This window comes from Procambarus clarkii, chromosome 66, assembly GCF_040958095.1.
Source record: "Procambarus clarkii isolate CNS0578487 chromosome 66, FALCON_Pclarkii_2.0, whole genome shotgun sequence".
In the NCBI taxonomy this organism is placed as follows: domain Eukaryota; kingdom Metazoa; phylum Arthropoda; class Malacostraca; order Decapoda; family Cambaridae; genus Procambarus; species Procambarus clarkii.
Genome location: NC_091215.1, coordinates 27,847,944 through 27,862,022, shown reverse-complemented (window position 1 = coordinate 27,862,022; position 14,079 = coordinate 27,847,944). Strand labels below are relative to the sequence as shown.

Here is a 14,079-nt window from a genome sequence, read left to right as displayed (position 1 = left end):
ACCAGTTTGATAAAGCACTATACATTTCATCATACTGTACAGTATAACTAGACTAAGACCATTTAAACATCTTTTATTAACCAGAATTGAAGTGATATTTTTTATTTAAAGCATTATGATACATTATTAAAAAATTGTCGGGCATAACAACACTGTACAATTTCTTAAAAGAATTGATACCAGAGTCCATGTAACAAGATTTTTATTTGTTTTCAGGAATGTAGTGCTGGCTGTGGTTTTGACAGGAGAAGGAATTGAGGAATGTGTAGCAGAATTCTCACCCTTGTACCTCACCCAGGACACGACCAGTGCCCAGGCTGAAGTGGAGTTCTTTTTTCCCGACCTCCTTGTTGCCCACGAGCACCAAGACGAGCCCCAGACACAGATGCAGATTGAACAGAACAAGGAAAGCAATGCAAAGTGAGCAATCTCGTTTTTAAGAAATGTGGACCATTAAAATGCAATCAATAGACCATTGCAGTCTATAGATACTGTATACCAACTTCCCATACAGTATTTTGTTGTTATCCTGTTCACACAAGCTTCTGGTGTGAAGGGTGTGTTGGGATTAAAGGAAATGAAACAGGCTAGAGAGTAGATTTTAAGTAAGCCTGGCAGTCTGGAAGATTAGACTATTGTTGTGGCAAAGATGGAATGAAGAATTAAATATACGAGGAAGAGTTTAAATTCTTCATTACCAAGAATTTTAGAACAAGTGACAAAACTCCTATCTAATTTAACTTGCTTACAAAAAAAAAATAAATATGCAAACACTAACATTGTTTTCCATGGAATAGCAAAAATGACATTTGAAACTACATCACAATATCTCATTGTTACTACTCACAACACACAACTTCACTGAATTTTCACTTTTCCAACATTGTGCACTGTAGCGATTACACAAATCATTAATTTAATAAAAACTTTAACGTAATAAAATAACAGTATTTGAAGATGTATAACAATACAATAACGTGCCTCTGACCTCTCCAGACACCTCGGAACCTCATGGGCATAGTGCTGAAGATTGGTGACCTTAAAATGTTTAAATATAAAAAACTAATCATAAAAGAATGCAACTTAACACTAGTAAAAATCACAGAAAGAAAGGGTCGACATTGAAATACACTATCTAGTAATTTCTATCTTGCAACGTACATTTCAAGACTATTATCCATGAATGTAGAAAAGTCACAATGTGGCTAAAACTAGTAATCCACCCCATACACAACAAATATAATGAAAGTGACAATGATTTGGTCGATCATGGACCTTTATTATGCCAGGACGAACTAAAACATTACTCGCTATACGTGTGTGGATCAAGTTACTTCTTTACTAACCATGAATAATGTTTTGCAGTATTGGCTTGTCACTTTAACAATGGTCATATAACCCGGACCTCATTGATGATTATCTTGACCAAGGTTATGAAAGGCAATACTTTACGATACAGTACAAGTATTTGGTTTCATATGTTAAATACTGTATATTAAATAAAACGCCTTAAATATTGATAACCTCTATGTTTCTCTATATATTGCTGTTGGCCCAGATGTGTGTGCAGTTCAAACTAGTGGTAACCTTGACGAGTCTTACTTGAAGCCAAGGTGCAGCATCTTGCGCACATATTTGGGTCCTTCCCAGTATCCACTGAAATAAACAGAAATACTGTACTCGGCTGTCAAATAAAGACCAACAATTTAATACTTTTAAACTTCCCCATTTTATTAAGTGCATGTATTCAAGTTTAAATGTATGGAATTTTATCATTTAGAAAAATTATTGCACTTTTAAACTCCTAAATACAATGCCATTCTCTAAGAGCAATGTAAGTAAGTAATTATCATAAGAAGGCACCAAACCGGGAAGGCTGTGTATCACCATCAAATGTGCGGAATAATCAGAGGGCGCTAAATATCACCAAGAATGCCAATACGAGAACAGAAACGCACAAGGCGAATGATATCAAAAGTATCCAATTCACCAAAAATTCTATCAAGGGACGAGTGACCGCGAGGGACGGTCGGAAAGCAACACATATGCTCGTCCTGGAAGTCGGGACATTCAACAAGGATATGTACGACTGTAAGAGGGACAATGCAATTTGGACAATAAGGAGCAGGGCGGTAAGAGCATTGTAAGTTATGATACTTATTTGCCCAAGTCATTTTCTGTAGTCCCAACTTACTCCATATTTCCATATTTCTCTCAATCAAAATCAATATTTTGATCATACTACAATTTGTGCTCCCTATTTTCTCACTATTCTTTCTGCTGCTACCCTATCCTCCTCAGACATGTCCTGGATAATGTACACCTCACTGAATACCAGTCCTGCAATTTACTATTTTCTGTTAGTACAGTACTGTACTGTATACACTTCACTGGGGTATTCTGAAAGGTTTCCTTCACTGATCAATTTCATCCAATGCAAACCCTCCCTAACCTCCAAATGTTTTCCATTTTCTTGGGTGATTTGCTAACCTACCCCTTGCTGAGAAATGTTGCCAGGTCTTGTTGACCTGGTTGATGTTGCTATGTCTCCCTCTGACTCTCTTGATAAATTATCACATATACCTCCCTCTCTAGAGCCTGGCTAATACATTTCATGGTCTGCTTGATTCTTACAGCCTCCATCACAGTTTGATCTATGAACTGCATTATCTTCTAACTTTCAGTTGTTTCTGCAAAGGTCTTTTTGTTGGGCCTGTTCTCTACTACTCTGTATCAACCTCTATTTTGTTCACTCTTTTGTATATTGCCTTTGTTTCTTCTTTAGCTGTTAATCCTGTTAATTTCTCTCAATCTCAACGTCCTGCATGGCTGGGAGGAGGTTGCACCCAAGCTGGTTCAAAATTGTTCTCGAGAAGGATACTACCACAACCTAACTCCAAAGACAGTGGCTCTGGCCTAGGCTTAAACCCCACAGACAAAGGAACAGAACTCCTACCTCCTTTATCTCTCATTAATTCCTAATTAAGAAACCAGTTAATAGATGACATCATAGATTATTCAAACTGATATTATTTCATAAAGCAAACGTGCCACAATTGCTTTGGTACCAATTAAATATTAAATAGATTCCTTATTTATATTGGCTATAGAAAAGGATACATAATTATGGCCAATTCCTCCTCGATAATGCTTATTTTAAACTTCTCCCATTTTGCTCCAACCTCTCTTGTATGCCTACATATTTATACTCAAGTTAATCAAGTGAAAGACTGGCTGACAATATACCGTGTCTTGTACTACTAAAACACATACAGGGTGTACCGAAATATAAAAAGATCAATTCACTTACTTCAGCAGTCCAAGCCAATACATATCAGGCAACACGTCCTTTTTAAAATGGAACATAAGACGTCGCTCCTTTGCTTGGTTGATTGGAAAAGTTTCTAATGGATTCCCATTCATGTCAAACTCTGCCATAATACATTTTGAATACCCTGTGAAAATGGAATATAAAAGATCTGTAAATACACAATTTACATAGCTTTTCAACATTCTCTACTGTAAAGAAATATTAATATAAATCCTATCTGTGTTTCATATGCAACTCCCTTTAAGAATGCAGCAACAAAAAATTCCACTACATTGTTCTTTACAAACTCCTCTCTAATCTGTTTCAGTCCACCAACACTTCCTTCCTTCCAAAGCCTTTCTGCATTTCCTTTCCCAGGATAACAGGGTTCATCTTTCTCTAATCAGCAGTTAGTTAACTCCTGTACATACTAATGTACTTCATGTCTGGAATTCTTCCATACAATTCTTACTTCTATATATACTGTACATGCATCTTCCTTTATGTATGGCATATACAAATCATCATTAAAGGTGTATCTCTTTTTCCATCCCTAGTGTACAGTAGCAATAAGAGTAATATGAAAACTACTATACAGTCAGCCCTTGCTACAAGTATGTTCAGCATGTAGAATCTGCTATATACGAGCTAGACACGTACGTCACACACACAAACATTGCCCGAATACTAGCACCGAGTCTGTTAAATGGGTGTTGGCACAGGATCATGCCTTTTAAAAACCTTATGCAATGCATTCTAATATCATGGCACCTTCCAAAACTCTGTAATATCTGCCAAAATTCCAAATTTCACCATACCTCTTAGTGCTTTTACTGTCCATTCACAATCGGGGATTGTAGGTTCAATTAATGGTCAGGACAAATAGTTGGGACTGTTTCCTTTCACCGAATGCCTCTGTTTACCTAACACCTGCTGCTTTGATGTTGCATCCTGGGAAAGGTCAGTACAGTAGTTCGACGTAGTGCTGAATATAGGCCTAAAGTATATAATGTACATAGGCCTCCTATCAAGAATTATTGAAAGAGGTAATGTTTACATATACATCTTTATCGAGTACATTGATCAATAGTACTTTATGCAGTATATTTGTGACTGTAAAGTGTATGTGGTAATAATGTTGAGAGAGAGGCAGGGAAGGAAGCGACTGGGAGGCCTGTCATGCATCTCTATTTTACCTATTTACAGTACTGTAAGCCAAGTTTGCTTAGTTCCTGTTAATTCACTTATGAGAGGGTCTTCCTACAATATATTCCTTGCACATAGTAAAGGCTGAATGTATGCATGCTCAAAAACACAAACAAAAAGTGCCATATAATACTTATAGTACTGTATAGGACTTACCAGTTACTAGTGGACATGAGGTATAGCCATCATAAAGACTAGTTGGAGCTTTACCTGCTATTACCAAACTCAGGTTTTTACGCAGCACTCCACATTGGCCAGCTGCATAAAAAAAAAAAAAAAACTGTAATAAAGTTAATAGCATTAAAAATATCATTGCCGAGTGACCAAATGAATACTATACTCCTCAAACCAGGGTTTACCCAGGACACTGCTCACATTCACAACCGTGATAACCTTTCAACCATCGTTTTACCACATAATTTAGGAATAAAACCACAGTAGATAGCAGAACTGACATATACCACCCACTATGTGAGTGGTATATGTCGGTGGTATAGTGGCATACTTTTGTGTCACTATGACAAAAAAACAAATCGAAACCCACTAGCTGCCACCCGATCCTCCACCCCCCCTCCAACTGGCAGTCAGGTCATATCACATGGAAGCTGGCTAACCTCACTCAAGACCTAGGGCACTAAACCAGGCTCAACAGGCCAGGGCCAAAATAAAAATAGAAGCAGCCAAGTGGCTGCTCAGAAAGAGGGAGGTTTCAATAATATCAATGCTCTATTTTATGAGTGGCATCACCCTGGTGGCTGTCAAAGCCAACTACCCACAGTAGAAACAGATGTAGGAGAATGATACCCTAGGCCCCACACCGAAGGCAGGCCAGAACACTTATCTGTCGAAGAAGAGGAAGCGACTGAAAGAAAGATATTAGCGCAGAAAAACGAGAAGTATTGTACTCAGTACAAGTGAAAATCAGACTGAATAATCCAGTAAAGTATACCCAGAAGCACCTCAATAAGAAAGTGCAACACAGGCAAGCAAAGTAGTGCTTAGTAGTGCAAAGTAGTGTGGTGGACCAAACTCTCACAAGTCGAGCCTGGCCTCGGGCCGGGCTTGGGGAGTAGAAGAACTCCCAGAACCCCATCAACCAGGTATCAAGCAGTGCTAAAATGCCACAAAACCAGCAAATAACAACAATGTAGCATGATCTATGTAATGTAGCATAGCATGAGTTTGCCTTGTGGTTTGCAGAGAATTTAATGGGTATCTTTATGTTGCAAATTATATATTTATGCAAGTTTTGAAAGATATGATAACATGGTATCTAGCAAGCCACATCTTCCGAGTTATGCTCCTCATCATTGTTTTCCCACTCCTTGACTATACTGTATGGCAAGTTCATCTGAACAGCTACTTGTTGCCGTGGTGCTTGAAGTTAGCGAGAGCCTAGTGTGTGAGCAGTATCCTGGATGGAACCTAACTTACTTTAGTTTGAGGAGCAAATTAGGTAGGGGGTCCTTTTCAGAAAACACCGTTTATAATGGTGGTAATGATGACCTCAATAATAATTGATGTCATCATTACCACCATCAATAGAAATAATATTAATGCAATACTTAGTAATGTATTAATAAATATAGTACATACTATAAATACAATACTCGGCAATATTATTAATACACGATACTTATCGACTGCTAAGAATAAATGACATTTTCTCTAGACTCTTAAAATGGTGCATTTCTGCTTAAGAATTACAGACTACAGAAAAACTAAAATTCCAGTGCAACTACAGTAATACAAACCAACAGCTGCAGCAGTTTTAGAAGTTGGCACATTTGTACAATCTCCAATGCCAAAAACATTTGGAAATTCTACATGTTGGAGAGTTCCCTTGTTGACATTAAGATAACCTGCAGCATCTACCAGAGAATCACAATTACGAAGTGAATCTGGGGTACTCATTGGAGGCGTCACATGAAGCATTTCATACTGTAAAAATAAAAAAAGCATCTTCAGTAACCCGAAAAAAGCGAGCACTGTGTATGTGTGTAACCCTACCTAACCAACCTTACCTAACCAACCCTACTTAACCTATCTTAACCTAACCTAAACTAACATAACTAAGTCAATAATTTAGGTTCTTAATATAATATAATAATAATATTTCAAATAAACCAATTGGAAACAATTGAAAATAAAGAAAATTACTCGGCCTATTAGGCAAATCGGGCCTTGCATAGTAGGCCGAGACGTGTGTTCTGGCTACTAGGTACTACAGTATATATATACATACATACACATACACACACACACACACACAGTAATCTGAAAATTATCTTACTTGGAATGTTGTTAATTCATCTGGCTTGTCTAGATTCTGAAAGACAGCTTCCTTAGAATCTGGCTTCACTTCAATTAAGTTTTGGCGAAGATTCACAGTTATGTTTCTCTCCTTCACAATCTGATATTAAAATACAATAATCAATACTTGTGTAGAACAGCATATAACTTATTATATTATAGTACCTCCAATTAGGGCATTTTTGAAGGTTAACATAAGAACTGCATAATGACTGTTGTGAACAAGCATGCAGTTGGACGTTGTAAACATCCTTATGTGAACAAATACAAATACTCCACGTACAGAATGTAATATGCAAATAATTCATAAAAGGTACACTTATAATTAGTTTAGCCATATGATCTTTTAGAAAATACTATAGTAACTTATAAGGCTTTATGACTCGTAATTTGACTAAATGTTACAGTATTTTCAAAGTTCCTATAAATACTGGACAGTTAAATACTTCACAGAAAAAAATATCCTTGCAAAGTGGCAGATTAAGAACATGTACAGATGAAACCAAGTTAACACAGTATTGTGGAATCGGACAATAATTGTCTGAACAATTCAAAACACCCTAAAAAAACAAGAGCCTAAACTAACACCAAATATACACACCTTTTATCTACTGGCATTACAGTATTGTACAGTATTGTACTGACCTCCCATAGTGCATCAGCGTACTTTTTGACACCGAAGATGACTGGCAGTGAAGTGTTGTAAATTATATTTGCCTTGTCCCGCTTGCCATGCTGTTTTGAACACATTCGTATAAATACTCAACACATGTATTGTATATTTAGAAAATATAGCTAGACTGGAGATATTTAGCTTTAATGTTATCACTGGCATTACAGTAATATCAAAATATTTGTTCCCATTCATTCCTCGTCTTTTTTTTTTTTTTAATAGTGTATAGTACTAAATATTGCACATAGTAGCTCAACGTAACTCAACGTGTCAATGAAGACTTATATTAGCATCAAATGGATAAGGAAACATTGTGATGAATTTTGGGAGTGTCAGCTGATGGAACTTGATTACAAAATTCCTTGATAGAAGCAATACTTTCAGTCTAGCAAGAGCTAAAATCGGATTAAGACAGAAATGAAGTTTGAAGCAATTTTCTAAATCCATCAAAAGGGGCATGTTGTTTAAGTTAACAAAAAAATTAAGACAAGGTTCAGAAACAACTGTCAGAGGCATACAGTACTAGTGTACCCTGAAGACAGTAGCACACAATTATTTCTCAGAACAAATGGCCAATTAGTTAATTTAACAGAACCCTAAATTACTTATTAAAATATGCTTTATTATAACAGCAATAGATGTCATCAAAGATACAATAAAAATAACAAATTATTACCTTGCGAAAGTATTCCTCCGATATGTACATAGCTTTCTGAGGAGCTCCAGCACACTTTATTGGTGTTGCGGGGAAGCTGAAGATAGCATTGCCTTCACGGAAGCTCTCAAGACTTTTCAAGGTCTTGTTTACATATAAAGGAGAATAGTTGGAACAAACACCTGGCGTTTCAAATGCATCTGGCAATCCTTTAATCTGTTAAAAAAAAATTAGCAACTATTAAATTTAAATTAGAATCTTGAAAATGCATCACCATTATAAATACACTATCATTATCATGGGTCAAAGCAGAAATTTAACAAGGAAAATAGAAACACATTGCAGGGAAAAGAATGTTGAAAGAAGAAGCTTCCAACCACGTGGGGGTTTATATAGGCCATTGCTCCTCGTGCCTCTCTGAAGGGGCCCGGGTTCTGGCTCGTGGTCTCCGGTAGGCTATAATTCCAATCAAATTGACTGATGTCACAGTCATATATATCAGCTTAATAGTATAGCTCTGGAGTGCCAGAGAGGCTCTCCACAGAAATGTATTTATATTACATATCTGCCTTTTTTCTACCAGTCCCTTGTTCACTCAACCAGGGATTGGAGTCAATTATGGATGACTCAACAACATTAAACAGTACTGTATCTGTAATTATAATTGGTTCTGACATTCATGATTTCTAACGATAAAAAAATGGGAAGCTCAAAATAAAATACCATGCATTACAGCATTAGATGTTTAGGACTCTGAAACTTCACAAAACGTTTATGTTTATACAGTACAGTACTGTAATTATTCATCACAAAAATATTTCCCGACTCGTGCAAGAAATACTGCAATGGAAAAACTAATAAAATTATATTTTCACCAACCTGGTTGATGCTCTAGAGTTTACAAACCATTTCATTAAAATTAAAAAAAACTCATACTGTACAAGAATAAAATACTGGACAAAGTGCATGAAGATTGTCTCAGAATGTAATTATCCCACGTGCCACACAACTTGGTGACAAGAAACTTCGAGATAATCACCTGATGATAGTTGAGTTGAAGACCTACAGCAACAACTAAATATTCATAGCCCACTTCACAACCATCGTCAGTCATAACCTTATTGTTGCTCGGGTCGAAGCTCACAACTCTCTGCTTAATCCATTCTGCTTTTTTGGGAAGCACCTGAAACACCAATACTGTATACAAAAAATGGTAATCACGGCAACATTAAGGCAATAAGCTAATAAATGAACTGAAGTCATCATATACATTAAGCTTTTTCCCCCCTATCATTCTTAAAATAGCAAACAAACTTCTAACAATCTACTTTGTTACAATTTATCAGTACAGTATAAATTGTATTTGTTTATGAAAAGTAAATATAAAATTTAATACTATTTTCACATATAGTTGATGAACGTATCCTTGCTTTTTTATGCCACATTCAACGAACAAGCATGTTTACAAATATATCTATGCTGCAGACTAACCTTACTCATTGACTTTTTTGAATCTTCTAGTTTCTTCATCCCTCCTCCCACCAGTGTCCACATGGGTTGGTAGTAGTGTACCTGAAAAACGTGTGCATATACAGTAATGTATACTTCAGAACTTATATTTGGAAACAGGTCTCACCAAACGATATTTAGTGAAAAAAAAATTGGTAAAAACTACTTGACAAACTAATAGAACTATGTACTATGACAAACTAATAGAACTATGTACTATGACAAACTAATGCTATGTAACATTCTTCTTAATTTGCACATAATTATTGCATGTGAATACTGTAATGCCTCCATTGCAAAGCGACAACAGAAGACAACTGACGACAAAGACAGCTGCAAGACCAGCCAAGTCTTGCAAACCGGAAAATTGGACGAACATGGACATGAAAGAAAGCCCAACTAAGCTTCAGAATGAAAGGATTTGAGAGACTGAGGCAAAATTTTCTTGAGGTACCATGAGCAGCTTAAGAAGAAGCAATGATGTTAGGTACAGGGTTCCAAAACAGAGCCATGCAAGGAATGATGTGATGAATTGCAGAGAGCAATATATTACTGCAATCTACCAGGAAACCTCATTCTGGTGAGGATAAGAAGCCTAAGATTTTGGATGAGGAACAACACTGCCTGATCTCCAACGAGATGAAGACAAATCCTTCGTAGAAACTTGTGAAAGATACACAAACAAGTTGGAAGTGTTTTAATATTGTGGTTAAATCCTTTGATCCTTGGAATCACAAGGTAGCCATGAGGTAAGAAGCAGTGGTCCGAGGCTTAGAAAAATTGGTCTAACCCGGATGTATTTATACAATTCCTGGTAGGTACTTGGAAATGCTTATCTTTGATGATAATGGAATACAGTAGTCCTAGTTTTCTGTAACTTTCAATAAGCAGATAAACATGCAAAAAGATAATTGATAAACAATGTGATCTTACCATGAAAGGTAGCCTTCCAAAATAGTTTACAAATATTTAAAAATTGCACCATAAATTACAGAAAAACCTTGTGCCAATTCTACCAATACATTATATAGAAATGTAATCATAATAAAGAAAACTGTATATACTGTAGTAGCATACTTACATCAGCAGGTTCAATCACGGCCACTTTCCCTTTTCCAAGTTTGGAAGAAAATTTAGCAGCCGTGGAGCATCCCCCAGCTCCGCCACCCACCACCACCAGCTGATAACTGCCGAATTACAGCAAATTTTAAAAGTAAAACCTAATACTTGACCCTTTCTCATTAGTGTACATATCAACAGTATTCAACATATAGTGCGATTCATTTTGTTTCCTTGCCAGTTGGCATCTAGTCACAAACTAAACCAAAGGTTAGAGGTGTACTGGTAGGAGGCAAACTGGCAGGGAACGAAACAACCAATTACCATTGAAATGAATTTACTAATATTGTAATAAAAACCCAAGAACTAACTTTGGAAGAGTCATATTAGTTACTGAAGTAATGCTTTGAAACAAAATTGGCTTGCCTTTTATTGGATCTGCAAGACGTAGAAAATGTAGCATTCTGAAGTGCTAATTTTGTGTAACGTCCAGACACAAATGGGAAGCCGCGGTGAGACAGCATTCTAGCGACCCTGGAAACCAAGGTGTAGATCCATTTTAAAATAAATATAAAATACAAAAGATGAATAATATTGTATTGTAATGTACCGTATTTAAATACATGGTAAACTCGGTATGTTTTAATTGCAGTTGATCAAGAAAACTATCCCCAAGCTGTTACGTCTTTGGATAGGAAAATAGTGCAATGAAAAAAGTGTGCTGTAATAGGAAGAGGGTAGAGGTGATGGTGGTGATAGTGCTTACCTGTCAGGGAGGGATGTCTAGCTTTATGTCCAGCCTACTAGATGTAGGCTGAACACCTGCACACTTGTACCTGCAGGCATTTTTCTGATATTTTACCCACATTTGAGTTTTTTGTCGTGGGTGGGCGCTTACACAACTTTTCATTGCATTCAACTTTTTGACAACTTGTTCTGGGTGGTATAAAGTGTAATTTCATTATATTTTATAGACTTTTTTTTTGCATTTCTAGTTTCCATTTATGTCCTTTGGTCGTACTTTCTCTCACTTTAATAAGGTTGTCTATCTACCCTCTATATTCCTTTCAATATCCCATATGTAGTGATCATGCCCATTATATTGGTGGGGTCTGCAATAATGGTGGCAGTGGTGATGGTGGTGATGATGGTGACACTGATGCATACTGGTCACAACATAATTTGTAAGTTCAAACTTATGATGTGCATTTTACATCATAAAGGTAATGTGGGAGGAGGGTCTTGTTTTAACCCCAACATTCAAGGGGTCAAAGATAGGTACAGTCAAATTATATATGGCAATGGTGTTTTACACATTGGGTTGAAAATGTGATACAAGTTTAAAATGTGCAAATAACTAATGTGTGTACGAATAACCAGGTGTATGTGAGGGCAGAAGGGTGAGCACAGGCCCAAGGTGTGTACAATCAATTCATACATTAGAGTTGTCTCAAGTATGACCTAACCATGACCTGTGTTATAATTAAGACTGTATACTTTTTACACAAGACTAGACAAGGTTAGGTTGCTATGTACAAAATGCCCTTCAGTACCAAAGTGTACACAGGATTTCCTATATATTATTGCTCATTTAATTATTGGCAAAGCTACTGTATTGGATACATTATTAGACAAAGCTTAGGTTAGGTTTAGTTATATCTTACATGCTGCAAGTGTTTCAAAAGCTCTGAAATTTTGTAAGCCCTATACCATGTATATCACTAAGTTAGGCTGTGCTAGACTAGGTGAAACTATGCCTTTTCACCCCACAGGGTTATAAACCCATGGAACCACCTATCCGCCGAAGCCGTAAATGCCAAAACTGTGTTAAGCTTTAAAATCTACCTAGAAAAGAGCAAGGCAAATGGAGGGGGACCTTCAAAGAGCCGCCGGCTTCCTGTCCTCGTCGAGGCCACTAGTGTTAGTGGCCCTCAGTTAAATCGTGTAAATTAGGCAAGGCAGGGTTGGTTAGGCAAGTTTATTAGAACAAAACATATGTTGAACTGTATTATGTACTAAATTGCCTGTACCGTACATGCGGGGGAGGCCAAGGGCACAAGTTGTACATATGGAGTATATACACAGAATGTATGTACACAAGAAGTGTATGAGAAGAAGGTACAGAGAAGTGTACACAGAGCGAGCATACACAAGCCAAGGTCAATGTTGTGATGACGTCATGCCGTGTCCCGACCCTTTCATAATATTTGCCCTCAATTATTTACACAAAACAAAAACAACTTTGTTTTTAACAAAATATCATTCATAATTTTTTTTTCATTATAAATATAGTACCTGTATTCACAATCCTGTCAATGAAAACCGCTCACTGACATTTTGAAAGGAATTTATGAGAGGAGAAACCAACAGTTCCTCAGGAGGAACGAACAGTTCCTACTGTGAACCTTTATTAATATTAACTATATAAACATAAGTGTTAATATCCAAACATTATTACCTGCGTGGTAGTGTACGTCAATTAGTCAAGTTAAGCATCACTTTTTCATCTTTTTTTTTTCAAAAGCATCATTTTTTTCCCCCGGAATACGACCCATCATATAGTTTAACCATTCAATGCTGTGCGAACAGAGACTATAAAGTTAAGGTTTGGCACCCAGTCAATCCTCCCCGGGCCAAGCCAAAGCGCCTGGCGAGTGCTTTATCACTACGCCATGGGGACCGCCAATTCTTGTTGTCGGGAGCTAAATGATTTATGGGATTCAGTCCCTGAGCCCATTATGTGCCTCTAACCTTTTCCACTACCACCCACAAGACGGGTATGGGGTGCATAATAAGTGAACTAAACTAACGGGACCCTATACATTATGGTTATGGAGGACCCACTAGGTCTACCTAACCTATTCCAAAGATGCATCCTCACAATTTCCAAACTATTATTTACTGCTAAGTAAGCTTAGTCATTAAGTTAAACTTAGGCGAAAGAAAACGTGCCTAAAACCTTCTGTCCCGGAATCTGTGGGAGACGCGCGATTATTACGTAACAGGAAATACCATGTATGTATTTTGAAGGTCGAGCGAAACAATTTAATTTCTTTCTTTATTATGCACCCCATACCCATTCCGTGGGCGGTGGTGTGAAGGATTACAGAGGCACATAATCGGTTCAGGAACTGAGCCCTCTAAGTACACACAATGGCAAAATTATTTTTAACGCGCTTTAAAGTAAAACTATAAAGTCATCGATAAAGTAAATGCGTAACGAATGAAGACGGAAAGTTTACATGTGGCAGAAATTCCTAAGAATTTAGAGTGTACCAAAGAGTTTACCATCATAGTAGTGAAGGCTGGGAATGAGTCAGTGATGTCAACAGAATCCGCGGGCAGCAGCAGGAA

The 14,079-nt window shown here is 37.0% G+C and overlaps 1 protein-coding gene across 7 annotated transcripts in view; it reads right to left on the bottom strand.

Annotated features, from left to right (window-relative positions):
* Positions 1–86: 86 nt before the first annotated feature.
* The window catches only part of Sqor (Sulfide quinone oxidoreductase), a 17,589-nt gene continuing 3,596 nt past the window's right edge, over positions 87–14,079 (bottom strand). For 4 of the 7 annotated variants that reach the window (XM_045760257.2, XM_045760256.2, XM_045760255.2 and 1 more), the window contains exons 2-12: positions 11,152–11,259; positions 10,748–10,853; positions 9,649–9,729; positions 9,197–9,340; positions 8,179–8,373; positions 7,475–7,564; positions 6,810–6,929; positions 6,271–6,457; positions 4,673–4,774; positions 3,311–3,455; positions 87–1,656 (exon numbers count right to left, since the gene is read on the bottom strand). In XM_045760257.2, coding sequence (XP_045616213.2) covers positions 1,599–1,656; positions 3,311–3,455; positions 4,673–4,774; positions 6,271–6,457; positions 6,810–6,929; positions 7,475–7,564; positions 8,179–8,373; positions 9,197–9,340; positions 9,649–9,729; positions 10,748–10,853; positions 11,152–11,249 — 1,326 coding nt within the window. In that variant the 5' untranslated portion in view covers positions 11,250–11,259 and the 3' untranslated portion in view covers positions 87–1,598. Of the gene's footprint in view, positions 1,657–3,310; positions 3,456–4,672; positions 4,775–6,270; positions 6,458–6,809; positions 6,930–7,474; positions 7,565–8,178; positions 8,374–9,196; positions 9,341–9,648; positions 9,730–10,747; positions 10,854–11,151; positions 11,260–11,491; positions 11,833–12,570; positions 12,899–14,079 lie in introns of those variants that run through there. The other 3 variants (XM_045760258.2, XM_069309967.1, XM_069309968.1) reach the window with 3 other exon arrangements.